Genomic DNA, 17,822 nt, shown 5'->3' on the forward strand with positions numbered 1-17,822 from the left:
CTGAGTACAGCTTGTGTGTAGTGTTTCCGCCTCACGAAAGTTCCCCCCTTTTAAAGCGTCAAACGTCCCCCTCCTTCCTCCCCTAAGAGCGAGCCTCTCTCCCCTTCGGAGTGTGTGTGTTCTAGTGACTGTGGTGGCAAAAGATGAACCTTGAAGCGAACATGTCCTCACCGGAGGTGGACATTGATGTGAATGTGGTGTCAAGCCCGGAACCAAGCCCACGCCCCGTTGAGAGCCCCCCACCGGGTCAGGCGGCCAGTGACGACGACCAGCGGTCATCACCCGACACTCAACACCACCCGTCACAGTCGGCCTACACCACACCATCTCAACAACAACCGCAGCAATTAAAACCGACGCATTCACCGTCGCAACCGCTGTCTCAGCATCACCACCAGCAGGCGAGTCATCTAAGCCCACACGCGGTTGCGACCGGTGGTCATGGTGTTGTTCTGCAACACCATTCCGCGATGGTGGCAGCTGCAGCAGCCGCAGCCGCGCTTCATCATCAATCGGCGGCGGCGGCAGCGGCAGCAGCAGCTGCTGCTGCTCAAGCTGCAGGACAACACGGTTGCGGTTCCTACCACGCATCACCGGTGGTCCCGACGGTCCCGGTCAACAGCGCCATCAACAGCAACAACAGCTCCAGCAACAGCTTCAACCACAGCCCTGATTCACGGTTGAGTCCCCCGAAAACGCCCCCGGATGGGCAACTCCAGCAGCATCAGCAGCAGCAACAGCAGCAGCAGCAGCAGCAGCAACAACACCACCATCACCACCATCAGCAGCATCTGCAGCATCCTGCGCATCACCAGCATCCGCCGCACCATCCCCACGCGCATATCAATCAACTCCAGCATCAGCAAACGCAACAGCAGCAGTCGCAACATTCGGTACCACCGACGGTGGGCAAGACATCGACCAATCCCGGCTACACTAGCTTCTCGATCTCGAGCATCCTGAGTCGGACGGAGCCGGTCTCGAAGAAGGGTCTTGGCGTGATAACTCCTGTACCGTCGTTGCCACTATCGGCGGCGGCGGCTGCTGCTGCTGCTGCCGCTTCGGTCTCCAATGGCACCGTTAGTCTGGGGTCTAATGGTACCCCAAGCTCGCAGGATGCCGCCATGTTGTCCAGGTGAGTGCTCGATTGCTTCCAAGCTACATATGTGATGCGTATTTGTTGACTCCCTTCCTATATCTCGCTGGGTCTTTCATTTCGCTTTTCGGTTAAAGTCTAGAATATCCCCACGTATGCGAAGTGATATCCCGTGATAGAGCGATATAAGCACGTGAACATACAAAAAGTTATCCGGCGATTATAGTTACTTAAAGTTATTTTATCTCGCTAGATGTAACTTCTGAGGTAGCGATTGATAACGTTAAGATCCTTCTAATTGTGGACTTTTTCGTTCGTGAAAAGCCTTCCATAAGCGCGACAATACTAGCCTTTGCTCAGGACCCGTAATCTCCTGAGGTACGGTAACATCTCGCGCTAACTTCCTTGGCGTGTGGTGAAGCACCTACTCAACACGCCACTAAAGCGTACCTGTCACCGCGATAAGGTGACGCCGGAAGCAGGAAAAGCCGGACGCTTGGAGCTTGTTTTTTAATCGTATTACCGAATGCAGCCATAGAATCATGTCCGCAGGATCTAATCGGAGCTTTGCTTGTTTCGTTCCACTGCGTGCCGTTGGTACAGCTGGAAAGCCAAACGTGACGTTGCTTGACGTCGCTAACTACGCTTGACATTTCCAACGTTGTTGCTTCGTGGATTGCTTGACCTCTCGCACTGTCACCGTTTGTAGCGTGTAATTACGCCTGCCAACATGGCCGATAGCTCGAGCTGCTGGTCAGAATGGATCCATTCTTTTGGAGCTTCGTTGGTGAGTGTTTTTATTTTTTGGAGTGAACGTCGATGTCTACCGATGTTCTGTTATCACTGGCCTTAGAGACTCTTCGCATGGACATTCTTCTTGTCTGCTAACTTACTGGTTTTTTGGGTAGGTCAAACATACAGAACTGACTGACCCGTCGGGCTTTTTTAGACAATCCTTGCACCATTTTGGATGCTTCAGAAGCCAAAATCCTGCAAGGGAACAGTCGCCCATGAAGGTCGGCGCATGGTAGCCAACAAATTAAGATTACGCTCGGCTTTATCCAATGCCCTCTTTATCCCAGCCTTTACTCGCGTCCCTTCCGACACGCTGGAACACACACACAGAAAAAAAGGGAACACTCGTCAGACGGCTGCCTGAAGGGCTTTGAAGTCGCATTAGCCAGAAAAAGGTAACGCACCGGGCGGGAATGATAGCAAACGATCACCTTCAGTTCCGACCGGGCTGGATCATCCGCACGCCTGGATGCCGAGGTCCTGCCATCCCGAGACCACCCGTCGCGTCCGAAGGGTGCCGCTTTTCCGACCATCCCTTCGTTGTCGAAGCATCCCGGAAGCTGGGGGTTGTTTAACCGCTCGTGTTGCGTAAGATGGTGGGACTAATTGGGCGTAATTCGCCGTAATGGCGCCGGCTACCGGAAGAGTACTTGGCTGCAGGGCGCAACAGCGACAGATGTACTTCCCTTGTTGCGCGTACTTTGGCGCCCTTCGCGCGGGAGATGGACAAATGATGGTGGGAAGAAGAAAAAAAGGAAACCAAAACAAATGGCCTCCTCACAAAGCGAGGATTTTCGTTGCTGGTGGGTGTCGTTGAATATGGAAATCCAAACAAGCTGGTTTTGGGGAGGAACGCGGAAAAGCGGAAACACGATCCTATTGAGGTGATGGGCGTTCGTTTGAGCATCCGGGAGCGGAAGTTCCGCAATCTTCTGATCCCCTTTTGACGTTTCGTTGTTGTCTTAAGTCACCCAGCCGGGCTACTTAGAGTTACCATGGTGCTGGCAGAGGTTATGGGGGTGTGGGTTTGTGAAATAAATACTAGCGAATTTGGCAAACGCCTGTCGCTGAGTGATTCATCCATTTAGCCGATTTGTGGCGACAGAAAGTCTGGGGGACGAAAACGACGAACACCATGAGGACAAAAAATTATATCCCCCATCCAGCGTGGGTTCGCGAGGGGTGTGGTGTGAAGGAAGACGGAGGACAACACAAAGAAAACAAAAAAGAACAAGAATCACGACGGTGAAAGTGGTGTTAAACAAGCTAATGTTTTAAAGTGGCAGCTTGCAAGAAAGCGGATTGGAAGCGCTTCCGAGGACGCTTAATACGGTTCGGCATATCCTAACCTGGGCAGGTGTTGAAGGTGGAAGGATGTAGGAGGGCATGTTTCGGTTCCAACCGCGCCCAGAGCGACTAAGACGATTCCGGCGAAATGGATCCAACCGCCATCGTGCCTACCAGGTGTCGGATTTCCATACATTTCCCGACCGACCGCCCAGGTGACGGGGAAAGAAAGCGGTTTTTGGATTATTTAGCAGATTTGTAAGCCTGTAGCCTTGCGAGGGGCGAAAGAGGACAAATTTTCGCTCAAATGGATGGCATTAAACTTGAATATTTTAAGCCACACTTGGTACTCAGCGACGCTTTGTCGCTTTGTTCGACGGCAAATTGAAATAGATCCGCATCGATGGCGAACGCAAGATTGACGTCTTGCTGATGATCGTGGTGACAGTTGGCGGTTGATTGGAGTGTCATCATGATAAAACAAAGCACAAAACGGATTAAAAATAGAAGCAAATAAAACGGGGTTTGACATTATTTCTCTCCCCTCTTCAAATGTGAAAGAGCTTGGCTTTATTAGAACTCGATGTTTATCAGGATATTACCAGAAGAAGACCGGAGCTCCTGTTCATTTTTTCCCTCCCTAAAACGGTACTAGCTTCTGTGCCGAAGTGGTGTTCATTTTCGGCCCATTTTCGACCCATCTTTCGACCCGATTCACTGGTCCGAAAGATAATCGCCACGCATCGTCACGAGCGGGAACGATTATCCGACATGCGATAGGCTCGTTATTGTTCCATTTCACAAATTAGTTACAGATTAATTTGCGAAAATTAGACGTATCGTTAGGTGAGGTCAGACATGTTTCATAGCCCCCCCCCCTTTCTGGCGTGCCCCCATACCAGGGTCCTTCTGGACACCTGGCTAGATCTAGAGATGGAGCGCGTGAGTGATTAGAAACACACACAAAACATTGTGCTCGGCACGTGTGGTAGGCACGGAAAAGAAGATGACCCATTGTGGTCACCCCTGCTGGTCACGCTCCACCACCGCCGAGGGGGTTTCGGAGTTTTGTTTGTTTGTTTACCTCGCGCGAGCTTTTGACAGCGACCAGTGACCGCCGGATGACACTTGTGTGCGTGATGAGCGTGGGGCGTCGAGAGGCAACAAAAAATAAAAGAACATGGGGTCCGTCACGGCGGCGATCGGTTAATTAATGTTAAAAGTGACCGACCGGGTGCATTTTCCGGCCAGTTTCCCGCCGAAACCGAAAGTAACAGAAAAGAAAAGAAAAAAAACCACACGCGGGGTCACAAATCCAATAAATTCCGGCAGACAGCCGAGCGGTAATAATAGCGCCGACCTCCCCGAAAAAAGGGCCGAGCCCTTATCGCCCGCGCTCGATCTCGTGTGGGGTTAGAAACCAATTACGGTGTTTATGCTCTCCTGCCCTGTTCGCCTGCGCGATCATTATCAATTTGTTAATCATGAAATTTCATTAGGGCCCCTTTTCGCGCACGTGCCGGCTGTCGAGGCCGTAGGGCACGGATCGAACAAGGGTGGATCGGATCGGTAGCTTCCACCGATCACAAGCGAGTCTTGGCGCTGGGATCGCTTGAATATCTGATGCTCCAAAAAAAGCCGCGGTGAATACGTTACTTTAAACTAATTAACAAAGTAAATACGAGCGGTGGCGGTGGCTTTAGAGCGTGGATTATGACAGAATGGGCATCGGAAGCGCTAGAGGGCTGCTTAGAGCAGAAGGACGACATCAACTCGAACGTTTATACCTGCGGGCTAGCAACTTGACCCCGCGTTGGCATTCATTCGCTCGGATAGGGGGTTTTCCGCTCCCTCGCGGTTTACATTTCAAGCGACAAATTTCGCACCACATCCCTTCTCTAAGCGCCCTATTTTCGGCGCATCGAATGACAACCCGCCCGGAGGCAGAACGTCGCCGATCGCAACCCGAACGGAAAGCCAAATGTTTTTCAAAACCCAATTACGGGCGCACTGTTTGACCTTATCAATCGCTAACAGCTATCTCGCCTCGAGCGGATAATTGGAGACAAATAAATCGGGAAAACAGCAAACTGGTCGATTAAAATTATCGCACCACTGAAGTAGATTGCAGCTTGGCTGGGCTTCAAAAAGAGAAGCTTCTAAACGGCTTCTGGCGGTCGGTTTGTCAATTAAACGTTAATCATGAGAGCGGGTAATTTATGGTTACACCGAGCTGCTGCAGAGCTGCCAGGAAACTCGAGAGCGGAAAGCTAGCCAACACAATGTGGCACAGAAATAAAACAATCGTCCACCCTCACAACTCTAAACTACGCGCGTTCGTTCCCTCGGAAAAGAGCAGCCTTCATCTTGTGCAATTTCTTGAGCCAACTCAAATGAGTCGTGCAGCCGTGGAGCGTTGATTATTTTTCCACACCCACCGCTTCCACCAGCCAGCCAAATTGGCGAATGAAACAAGCGATAAGTTCACAACAACGCGCGGTGGTTTTACACACAGCTGGAGCGCAATTCCGCGGGCTGCGCTTTTTTTGTTCCTTCTCTCCCCCACTCGGTGAGCCTCGCAAAACGCGCCCAGGCACAAGGTGGCTCGTGGATGGCTTTTGTGTCGAGTTTTTTTTTTGTCTGCGGAGAAGGACTCCGTTGAGTGAATCCTGCCAACTTTTCGTCCCACACCGTGCGACGAGATTTTTCGGACACCGATTACCAAGGACATGCGGCTGGAGGAGGGAGCTGTTCGAGTTGTTCTACGCCATTTGGGTGCGGTTCGTTGTGCCCTGCCCGCTTAGTGTTCTCTTCCCTCGCGAAGGGGGTTTTTTGTTCCCGCCCAAGACATTCAAATCTGTGCTCACTTTTCAGCTTCATCTCCGGAACCGCACAATGGCTCGAGCGTAATGGCATGGGGTGGAGGATGCGCGAGGGTTTGTCAGGACGAAAAAAAAAGCAGTGCTAGGGAGGGATGGAGGGGGAAGGTGGGGGGGGGGCGCGGTACGGCAACAACAAAGGCACCCCGGAGGCCTAAATTCTTGAAAGAAGATCAATCAACGTAATTGAAAAAAAGCGAGAAAGAGAGAGGACGAGGGAGAGAGCGTGTGCGAGGCTAGTGGTGAGGTGGCAAGGGAGTGAGGGGGTGAGAGCTGAACGGTTATGTTATTTTCGTTTAAAGGAAATTGAAAAGACACGCGAGATTATGACACCCTCCACCGGTGGCCCGAAGCCCGATCAAAGGTGGCCTCGAATAGGAATACCCGCAAGTGATCATTTTTTTTTTATCCAAAACTCTTTCCCTCTCTAACAACCGGTGTTAGGGTGGGTGCGGGAGAGGGTAACGAGGACAGAGGGTGGGTGAACGTAATGAAAATGCACCAGCGGGGGGAAAATTTAGAAAAGAATGATTGAAATCCAAAAAATTAAGTGAGCACTTACGACTGTAAGCGTCAAAACGCACGTGAATGGCGTCGCGGGAAGCCGGGGTAGCGGGTGCAGCGGGGTGGCAGGACCCGAGGACGAGCGGGACTAAATCCCTCAGCTGGGCCTAGGATGCAGGGACGATCCAATCACACAAATGCGCCACCGGGCCGTTCTGGCGCTAGCGTGCGCCCGAAAGGTAGGCAGCACGCGTTGCGGTCGCGTTTTCATCAGCCACTGCACCGGGCGTACATGCGAGATGGTTGAAACGGCTGGTCCGGGCCTCGGAACTGATTGATTTTTCAGCGTTGGGGCGTGTTGGTTGGTGATGCTGTGGCATCAAAGAAGACGAGAAACACTCGCCCAGCTGGAACTGCGCACGGGACCCATCAGTGAAGGTGTCGAATTTCGAAACCTTCCCCGACGGGTAATGGGTGTCTGCGTGCAACGACGGCAGATGAGGAGGGTACCATTCTACCTCAGTGCAAGCGTTGCCGACGGGAATGTCGATTAATAATTGCTACATCCCGGCATGTGCATGGCGCCCGGCTCGCGGGAGAGAGAAAGCCGTAAAGAGGAGAGAAAAAAACACTAACAATCTATATCATCGTCATCGGTGGAGCACTGGAACTGTCAGGACGATCCGTCCCGGTTGTCCTAGTGTCAGAAGACACGGTACTCGTTGTCGAGCGAGCCGCAGGGAACACCGGGCGAGTGCGCAATTAGACGTAGTACAATGTCAACCTGCACACTCCCATCCGAGCCGAGAGTCGCACATCAGAACTCACTGTCAAACCTCCCCCGACACCGAGCTCACCGGCTCAGTTGGTCCATTCATCGGCACAATTACCGATGCCATTTGCATCCGCAGCCTCCCACCGGTACACCGAACGCCTGTAGAACCCTGCAGCGGAGCGATTAATCGATGTCAGGTCCGATGGCAAATCCAGGATCCACCCGAGCTCCACCACGCAGCATCCACCCAGCTGTCAACGGAACGAACTGTCAAACGCTTGCGGACGTCGAGTCAGACGCAAACGGCAACACAATGGGCCGATCGATCGACAATGAGCGACAATAGCGGGTCTGTCTGGGTTGCGGAACCCGACGGGGCTTGCCGGTGCGTCGTCCTGATTCGCACGCACACACAGGCGCGCGTCGCAATCGAACCGAACGGAATACTAGGCTCAAATTGCCTGCTCTGCTCGTCACTAGCCACAACACACACACACGCATGGTGTGTTGGTTGGGAGGACGTTAGCCGTCCGACAGAGTGCTTGTGACGGCTTTTTTTTTGCTCTCCATTGCGCCTCATCGACGACAATTAGCGTGGGCGTGCGAATTTAAACTGGTGTGGGTGCGTTGGCGGGCAGTTTCTTGCTTTTCTTTTTTGTATTTCATGCACTCCCACTCACCAATCCACCGGTGCAATAATGTTCGATCAAACGACGAACCGGTTCGAATTATGTCGACTGTCGACAATATGCCGGCGGGCGTTTTGTCTCACTCCGTGTTCATTCTCGCGCGTGGCCACCATCGCGTGGGCTCATTCGTCCTTCGCGGGTGCTCTTTTGTTTCGTCCTTCACCGTCAATCGGATTGTAAAAGGCGACCAATAATTATGCTTTTTTTTTGCGATACGCCGCCGATAAAACACCCGCCTGCTAGCTAGGTGGGCTGATTGTGACGCTCGTTACTAGGGGGCGTTTATACTCGCGCGCTGCGTTCTGTGGGTTGCGTTGTTTCAATCGTTCGTATTTGTGTTTCGCGATGGCACTTGTGTGGAACTGCACGTCCTCTTGTTTCCCGCCGGCAAAATTGTCACTGCTTTTGTTTTTCATCCGCGCGGTTCTTGTGCGTGCTTTTTTTTTTCAATGACATTAGCTTGTTAGTACATTCATTTTGACACGTAAAACATTTGATATAAACACGACCACATCATGGGGCTCTAGTTTTCTTTGACACTTAGTAGTTTTTATATTGAAAGGTTTTAGTTACTATATTGAATGAACACATCGACAGCTCTCGTTTAGATAAGCTTTTCTCAACAGAATGTATAATTTCTAAAAACCGTGCGACAAGTGAGCGTATATGTTATCTACACGACTACTGTCGGTATATATTATCTACACGTACATGCTTCCATCAGTCGTCATCGTCTCTGCAAAAGCCCCCCTCCCTCTCCCCCCACCCCCCTCCAGCGACCTGCCCGTCCCGCGAACAGGGTGCCACTCCCTCTAGCGCAAGCACTCGACATCAATTAAACGACATCGTCTTCCATTTAAACGCCATTAATGCTACACTTACACGCACTTTTACCGAGTCTAATTCAATAAATTATCACCATTATTTACGTTTACGCTTGCGTTTCCGTTTCGACCACTGACAGTGGGGGTGAGCGCTGAGGTTTAGTGGTTTCTCACGACGGCACACGTACACCCTTACCGAGGGGGATGGTTTGGAGGGTGACGGAGACGGGTGCCAGAGCGGCGGAAGTCGTTCCTGCTGCGTGTTCGCTCCGCTTCGGTACCACCCACTTTTAAGGGAGAGTCAGAAACCAACCCAAAAAAAAAACAAATAAATAAAACCCCCCGGGCGGAAATAGCCAATTGCAGTGCAACCACTGTTTTTACGAGCTACCCCGACAACATCATTAAATCGTTAGTTACGTCCGAGTGGCCGTAGTCCGAAGGGCGTCCGAGGATTCACATCCTTTCGTAGGGCGTTGTCTCGCTCCAGCTCGCAGCTTAGGGAGCTGGATGTCCGAGGAGACGTCCATAGTAGGCCTTGAAAGAGGAGAACACCGTAGGAAGTCTGTGCCGTCGGGTGACGCCTTTTAATTTATTAATCTTTGGTCGGTTGGTGGTGACCACTGCGGATGGAGTTAGCCGACGGCTTCTCTGTCCCTAATGAGCGCCTGCATGATTTATGGCGACGTAAGCACCGTGTGGATTATGTAGAATCAGGAACCTAATGTGGAGCGCCACTGTCCATTTGATAAGCGGATAAAAAGAGGAACTTCCTAAAATTGGTACAAAAAAAAAGCACGGACGCATGGTAGGATGTTTCGTGTTCAGAACATCGCGTCGTTTAACGAGCAGACTCAGGGTTTGATCAGCAAGACCAAGCAAAAATGCCGAATTAGTGGTGAGAGAATTTGTTTTCTTTCAAGGAACCAGCTAATAGCCGATGTAAAACGGCAATCGACCTGCTCGCAGCCGGGCGTAGCACTTCAAGTGAGCGCCCGTCCTCAAGCCAGACAGCGCTGAACTTTGACAGAAGACTTGCGTCAACACTTGAACCCGGCGGGGGCATTAGCAAAACGTCTCGATTATGTCGACCGGCCCCATGAGCCCATGAGCGTCGCAGGCCCTAATTTTCAAGCTCACCGTCAGGCTCTGTGTGGACCTAATCCCGAGCTACCTCGCTAAGGTGTGTTGCCAATGCCACGCTACATTAGCAGGCGCGCTTCAGAAGCGTAGGCTCCCGCGCATATTGGGAGTTGACAGTTTGACCTTTTTTCTTTCTTTCTTTCTTTCTTTTGCCTTTGCTGTCTTCCTTCGTTCGCTAAACATGGGCGGGCTTCGCGGGGAGCGATCCCTCTTTTGAGCTTTCCCTCGAGGCGACCAACCCCCAGAACCAAGCGCAGACAGGCTCTCTTAACCTCGTTTCCGTTCGACTTTGTAGCGCCAAGTACACGCGAGTGCGCCTGGTAGGCTCGCGTGGCTTGTCCGGACAGTTGTCGGGTTTCACAATCAATAACTACTCAGCCCAGCGACCGAGTGGACCGATGTGCCGCTTATCTACCCTGCGTTCCTCAACCGTTCGGTTGCAATCATTACCGGTGTGTGCTTTTTGTTTTCATTTCAAAGGGGGGGGCGATGAAGGCTTTATGACAACTGTCACACAATTCCCCCCTTTGGGCTCGGTTGACATTAATCCGAGCGTGCTTGGGGGCAGCGCATTAATGTCAAACCCGCGTGCTTGCACGCTCAAGCTGCTGCCAGGCAAACGTTAGTCGGTAGCGAACCAGTTCCGGTGGGTGACACGCGCGAAACCTCATGACCACGGGCAGGCCCGATGTAACGCCTTGATCTCTTCACGCGCATTTACCACGCATCATGTATGCTCACCGCATTAATGTGGCCATTCTGGGTGTGGTGAGCGTTGCTTTGGCCGTTAAAAATACAATCAATGCATCGCTAATTGTTAATGCGATTAGCGTTAATAGCCTTTCGAGCACTCGAAGGATCGAAGGGTCGTCGATATTCGGGTGCACCTCGCCGTTACTTGCGGGAATCTTCGAGCTTCGTGCGGCTCAGTAATGCCTTCACGTATTTTTCTCGCTTCGGTACGTCCGTGTTTTGCCAACCGAAACCCAAATCCTGCAACTAGAAGAATACAGGAACCGCATAGAAAACGAACGCATGCGGAAAGCCGGGGGGGAGGTCTATCCGTTTGCAATGTCCTTCCGGTTTTCGTACCGGGTAGTAAAAGTTTCCCATCAACAATAAACCTCCCCACCGGGCTGCTGTAACGGAGCTCGAACTCGGTGGTAGCATTTCTTAATAGTCAATTAAGGGACCAAGAAGCAAAGTACAATAGCCAATGGAAGGATAACGGGGCGACAAAAGCGCACCAGGGAGCTCGCCCAGCAGGGTTTCGGAAGTATGGCGGAATGGTGAGCGAAATAAAATGGCGCACATAAAAAAAAAGAACAGAGCGAACCCTAGCCAGTGCCATAAGAAAACCACAAAAACCGCCAACAAATTGCAAGTCCGTTTCCGGCTGTCTGCCGCTTGATTAGCTGTCGTTTATGTTCCGTTCGTATAGAGCAGCGAGTGCGGTAGTATCTCCCATCCAGATCAGGCGTCTCCACCGGGAATCAGGATCGATAAATTGGATGGTCGCCAATTCGGGGCGGCCCTTTTCGCGTGCACGCTGCCTCCGCCGTCGTTTCAGGCGGCTCTCATGCCCCACGAACCCGTCCATTTCCCGTCCAAATTGGAAGTTTTATTTCCCAATCCAAAGTGGATCCCTCAATGCACCGTATAAACGCGAGCGAGACGGAAGCGCGCGTTGATAGTGCTGATAGCGGGGCTCGGAATCGAAGCTAACCACCGCTAGAGGAGCAGCAGAATGCGAGGTGCATTGTGTGGCATTAAAATAGTCCCTTTAGTTAAGGGCTCACATATACACTCGCCCACACACACACACATGCGCGCGCACACGACGAACACGATAAGTACCGTGTAAGTGGATCGTGGGGAGTGGCGTTTGAATAGCTCGAGAACACTAGCTGGTAGGGAGGTAGGGCTTTGCATGGGCACTCGTTTCGCGTTTTGCTTTTAGCAGTAGCTTCCTCTCGTGTCTCCCTTTGCCGTAAGCCACCCCTAGATTGGCCGCACTGCGAAAGCGAGGGGGGGGGGGGCATTGGGAATAAATCGGCGATATTTTTCGCAAACTGTCCGTTTTGTGTGCTCGAAATGCAGCAAACAAAAACTGGCTAGAGAACAAAACCAAAACAACGGCAGAAATGAACACAAAAATGGCCGCACTTTGTGCGCCTTTTTGATTCCCCCCCCCCTTTCTCTCCCCCCTCCCCAATTGCAGACAAATTGAGGGGGGGTTCGATCGCGTGTGATGTTCGGTTTTGTTGCTTGTTGTAGTTTTGTTTTTTTGAGTGGAGATCCAAAAAAAAAGCCCTTTTGCAACGAGGAAGGGCGTTTCACGATTGCCAACCAGCAGTTCACTCATCGCACTCATCCTCCCGGTGTCTGGCGCGTTTATTATCGTCGATTGTGCGTCGCCTCAATTGGGCGAGCCGCCATTCAACCGAGCGGCCTATTCACGAGTGGGAGAGAAACCAAACTAACAACAGCAACAAAAAAAACTGACAGAAAACGCAAACACAAATACTAGCCGCTCCGGGATGGCAGATAAGTGACGGTAAAGTGACAGCTAGGTAGAGTTGGCCCGGGATGAGCAGCTCCTGTCAGGATGTAAATTTATTCAAATGGCCTCTGACTCCTCTCTACCCCGGCCGGGAATGCCGCTTATTACATGGGGTAATTTATTGGATCCGTTGCTCGAACATGCCACCGGCAAGCGCGGCTATGTCGCTGCGGATTTGCGAGGCTTCGCGTTCGATTTGTTCGAAGGACGACGCTAAGCGGACCTAAACACGAGGCTTGATGAAAATGGATGGACGGTTTCGGCACGGGTAACATTTATCTTCATTTCACCGGCTCCCGGGTTAGGCGGGCAGCTTTTTTCCCACCCCGTGTTGCCATGGCGAGTCGGAGTTTGGAACCCTTTTTTGTTCTACGCCCTGAAGCGTCCCAAGTACAGCGCCGAACGCAGAGTACGCACAATCAAAAGAACACCGACACGCTTCGCCCGAGCGCTCCGAGCGTAAGCCAAGGATAATCACACGTCAACAAGTCCTCGAGGGTTCGGGCTCGAGTGGTTCAGCTATCCAACGCGGCCAGCCCGTCGGGTGTTCGGTGCCCCTCTTAGCGCAGGTAAACCGGACGTGTACGGAAGGGCACGCTAACGGTCGGGGCAAAAATACGATATCCGGATACAAAACGTACACCGCACCCTAGCCGAAGGCGGTAGGTGAACCGTTCCATCGATCGGTGCAGCGAAAAATTACACGCCCAACCGGCGAGCTACAGAAGCTCAATCAGCGCTACTTTACGGCCATTGCACGACCGACTGAGCAAGCATCCTGAGCACACGCATCCCCGAAACCCGGGGATTGAGATGTCAGCGGTCTGGAGGGGTGTTCTCTGGAGAATTCGAAGACGCGAGAGCCTTGTTGCGTAGTAGTTCACGAAATCATCACCCTCCATTTGTGCGCCGAGAGATCATCCAGCGGCGGAACAGTGGATAAAGCCATCACGGAACAATGGGACGTCACATTTTTGGCAGACTCCGTCGGACCTTTGAGGAAGCTCACAAAACCCCTGCTCAGCGCGCCCAGTGGCGTCAGGTTACTCGGTCGGTGTAGGGGTTAGCGGTGGTACAACGAAGAAGGAAAACAGGGAGAAACCATTGTTATCATTGTCCTGCTGCTAATCTGCGATTGCAATCGGCATTCATTGCCCGCAATCACGGTCGAACATGTGCCTCTGCGTGGTATGCAACCCGCGTGACGTTCTACTGACAGTTCTTCGTTCTTCTCGTTCTCTCTTTCGCAGGCTCGGCTTCATGTCGCAGTGGAGTGCGATAGCCAACCGGTACGCAGCCCTCTGCCCACCTGGCTGGCCGTGGCCACCGACCTCACATCGGATGCCTTTCCACAGCCCCAACAACGGTGAGTAGCCCCTGCCAACGGTGGGGTTTGATTCCGCGAGGAACAGTACATCTCCAACCCGCAACCTGGTGAAGGAGGCGGCAAACAAAACAACAAAGCGCTCTCCGGGTCGGACCCGTCAGGTTCCGGCGAGACAATCAATTTTCGCTGCACCTGGCCATGGAAAGGGTGTACGCGGAAGTATCAGAATGCTTAGCGTACTTCTGCTCCACCCAGAACCTCCCGGGAGTGTGCGTGGTGGAGCAAGCTGCGGTACCTTAGTTTGTTTCACACAATCAACTCGACTGGTGTTGGGTGTTGTTAAGCAAGAGCAAACTATTTGCAAAACTATTGAGCAAAAACAGTTTTTAAGAGGCTTAGCCTGCTAGGGTGGGAAGCACCTTTCTACCTGACAGCCGCTGGCACGCCTCGGCTCTGGTAGGGCTTCGCCTGTCCCGGTGGGCAAAGTGTCTAAATCTGTCCAAAAGACACTCTCTGGAGCAGGGGCATGCTTTGGCGCTGGTATGGCTTCTCCCTGGCATGTTCCACCGTGTCGACCTTGCCCGACGTTCTGCTTTATTTATTTTTTTGTTGCTGTTGGTGCTCTGATGCCACCGACGACACCGGGAAACGTGACTCCAAACGCTGCCTCGGTTGGTTCGGTTCCAATTAAAGGGTAATGGAAGGTAAGTACACCTTTCCTACCGGATCCGTCGCCGGCTGCTAGGGCGGCGAAACTCGATGCAAAAGCCTGTGCAAAACTAAACTACCCCGACCGGTTAGGTTAAAGCTAGTTTAACCCGAACAGTGCTGGGTTCTACTTTTTTTTGGGGTTGTGGTGACAAAGTTGCCGTCGGTGTTGACGTGTAACTTTGGACATCGTCGAGAGCACGCAGTAGAATGTGCTGGTGTACGTCGAGTGGGAACCTCAGCTGGTATGTTGATGACCTGCATTCTGGATTATGCTATAAGCATCGGAGCAATGTCGCTTCTCTTGTGTATGTGTGTTTGTGTAGGGTAATGAAGTTTTTTGGGAAATTTTGAAATTCTGAAACTCCGTACGTCAGTAAGCTGACATCGCAAGCCTCACCTCATCATGCTCCAGAGCTCTAATGGGTCTCGTTCTGTTTCGCACCTTTCCTTCATCACAGACAACTCCGTGAACGCCATCGAGAACCAATCACCCTCACTGACGCCTCCTCCGTCGCAGCAGTCAAAGTCCCCCTCACCACATCCCGCATTCTTGGGAGCCCGATCGGCGGGTTGTGGCGGAACCGGTGGTCTAGTGGGGATCGGAGGTGTTGGCATGCCAGGTGGAGGTTCCGGTGGAGGCACAGGTCCCGGATCTGGTGGAGTCGGCAACGGTGAGGACTGCGAGTCTGACGATGACGGACAAGAGATCATCGAAGAGGATGACGAAAGCGACCGGCCATCGGATTCGGCCTCACCTAACTCTAACGGCAGTGCAATGCAGGCGAAGCGGAAGAAGAAAACGCGCACGGTGTTCTCGCGGGCTCAGGTCTTCCAGCTCGAGTCTACCTTCGACCTGAAACGGTAGGTACCGAGCGTAACCGTTCTGTCGCTGGTGCAACCTCCTCATCTGTTCCGGTTCTTCATCTTCTCCTCCACAGCTATCTCAGCTCATCCGAGCGAGCTGGTCTAGCAGCCTCGCTACGCCTCACCGAGACACAAGTGAAGATCTGGTTCCAGAACCGACGGAACAAGTGGAAACGTCAGTTGGCAGCCGAATTGGAGGCGGCCAACATGGCCAATATGGCGCACGCTGCCCAGCGTTTGGTACGGGTACCAGTACTCTATCACGAGGGTGCCACTGGTGGATTTGTGCCACCACCTCCACATCCACACTCGCAGCAGCTGTACTACACAACCTCGGCAGCTCGTGCTGGTTCACCGCCGAGGCCACCACTCTCATCGCTCGTGTAATGGAGGCTGCCGGGAGCCGGTGTCGGGCAGCGTGGGTGAGTGAGTTCAACGCCTCACCTGCCCAGCGACTCCTACGGATCTACCAAAGCTGCGTCAGCGTGGCTTGAGGATGAGTTCCCGACTGCCGATCGCGGCTAGCTAATGATATATCGTTCTACATTAGTAAATGATCTATGCTTTTTTTGTGCGCGGATATCAGTTCAGTTCACGCCTCTTTCCTTCCTTCTTCCCCGCGTTTGAGCCTGAGCTGAGTGTAAATAGCAGAAAACAAAACTCCGAGTGGCGCCCCAAAACTCTCACCAAAAATAAAACCCAAACCGCCACGGTTGGGGCGTTGCGAGGAGATATCAAGTAAACGCTAAACAAATAAAATCTAAACTGAGCAAAACCTACAACCGCCTGCAAGTCCTCTTCATTTTCGCCTCGCAACCGGGCAGGTGTAGCAGGTTTACCGCTGGTCCTTCGCATCGGCAGTGTTCCCGTGGCAGGCGTTGAGGTTCTACCAGCTTCTGCTTCGAGAAAACGCAACCATCGGGGCGTCTCCTTTGTGAAAGAACCCCTCCAGCAGTTTGGCCTTGTTTGTCTGATTGTAGCGTGTGGGCAAATTCGTCCTTACACGGTATCATATCCATTCCCGATTATCGAAATTAACTCTCGTGTATAGTAAAAGTCTATTGCATGCATTATAGAACGTAGTGTAAGAAATTAGTAGTCGGGAGCTTCTGGCTAACCGTTGCCTGCAGGATATATATATATACATATACATATAGATCTTTAGACTATATCAAGCTAATCCAAAGGGCCTCTGCCTAATCATCAATGCTATCAATTTTGGTACTACCTACAGAGAGCTGTCCTGCCATTTGTGCTAGCATACTGAGCTCCATGACTCGAGGTTTAGTAGCGCGTAAAAACGAGTTTGGTGAGAAAGAAGGGACACCGGAGGTCTAACATGATCCCACACACATACACGTGCACTCACGCATTCACACATATCACCATGAGGCGGTGTAAAAATTGGGCTCCACTGCTTTCGCGTATACCAAGAGCACAACCACGTTCAGGTACTTAGCAAGATTAAAGTAAATGACCCTGCAGCATGCGAACGAATTAGGCACCCACCAACACACGGCAATCGCACACGCATGCAGTAATACTACCACCATCACCACCATCGTCCTCTACACACGTTTGCCTAGGCATGCGCGAATGGTTGAGAGGAGAGTAGTCCGTCGGTCGGTTCCTAGGCTGAAGAGGGCCACACGTAGTTGCAGCAAGGATACGCGTACTTAGAGCCAGGACGAGCTAGCAGAGCGATAGGTCGGGCAAAAAAAAAACACACGCAACAAATCGTAGCTGGAAATCAATACCATATACAACAACAAGCAGAAGCAAAAAAAGAAACAAAAACCATTGTGAGAGTATCTGAGGAGAGCGAACCGGCAAAACTAAAACAAAACACGTAAAGTGGAAATCCAAAACCGAACAAAAGTCACGTTCTGCGTTGTTTTATTCCGTATCGCGTTTTTTTTTTGTTATGTTGAACATTGAGAAACGATGGACTGAATTGGGACTTTGGTTTTTGACAGTTTTGTGGGGGGAGCAGAATATACGGGGGGGGGCTTGACGTTCAAAAGCCCGTTGACACTTGACGGTTGGTGTTTTGCGGGTTGCCTACATACAGTGGCTTCTGAGGACAGGTGCAGAATGGTCGTTTGGTTGGAAGCGACGACCGAATGAAATGAATGTCCGGTATGGAATGGAATTGTGCTGACAGCAGCATCCGGAAGCAGTAGTTGGTGCTATTATTAGCACGATTTTCCTATCAAACATCCTTGTCGGGGCGGGGGTGGTCTTTTTGGAAGCAAAATAAGCGGCTGATGATACAAGTAAAAAAAAAAATAACAACTGCAACACAGATAAACGGAAAGAAAAACACCGAGCAGGAAAAACAAACGGAAGACAAAATATGAACTCT

At 51.8% G+C, this 17,822-nt stretch overlaps 1 protein-coding gene across 1 annotated transcript; it reads left to right on the plus strand.

Annotated features, from left to right (window-relative positions):
- Nucleotides 1–143: 143 nt before the first annotated feature.
- On the plus strand, nt 144–15,958 carry LOC128728784 (homeobox protein Hmx-like). Its single transcript, XM_053822430.1, has 4 exons — nt 144–1,135; nt 13,806–13,921; nt 15,052–15,454; nt 15,532–15,958. Exons 1-4 carry the CDS (start codon nt 144–146, stop codon nt 15,842–15,844), a joined length of 1,824 nt encoding a protein of 607 aa, XP_053678405.1. The 3' UTR covers nt 15,845–15,958.
- The last annotated feature ends 1,864 nt before the right edge of the window (nt 15,959–17,822 follow it).

The sequence above is a fragment of the Anopheles nili genome, chromosome X (assembly GCF_943737925.1).
Source record: "Anopheles nili chromosome X, idAnoNiliSN_F5_01, whole genome shotgun sequence".
Taxonomy (NCBI): domain Eukaryota; kingdom Metazoa; phylum Arthropoda; class Insecta; order Diptera; family Culicidae; genus Anopheles; species Anopheles nili.

Bases quoted from the DNA above. Each gene is read 5' to 3' on its own strand.
- LOC128728784 (XM_053822430.1), top strand. From the start codon at position 144: ATGAACCTTGAAGCGAACATGTCCTCACCGGAGGTGGACATTGATGTG. The intron at 1,136-13,805 runs GTGAGTGCTCGA...TCTCTTTCGCAG, and splicing joins GATGCCGCCATGTTGTCCAG to GCTCGGCTTCATGTCGCAGT. The intron at 13,922-15,051 runs GTGAGTAGCCCC...CCTTCATCACAG, and splicing joins TTTCCACAGCCCCAACAACG to ACAACTCCGTGAACGCCATC.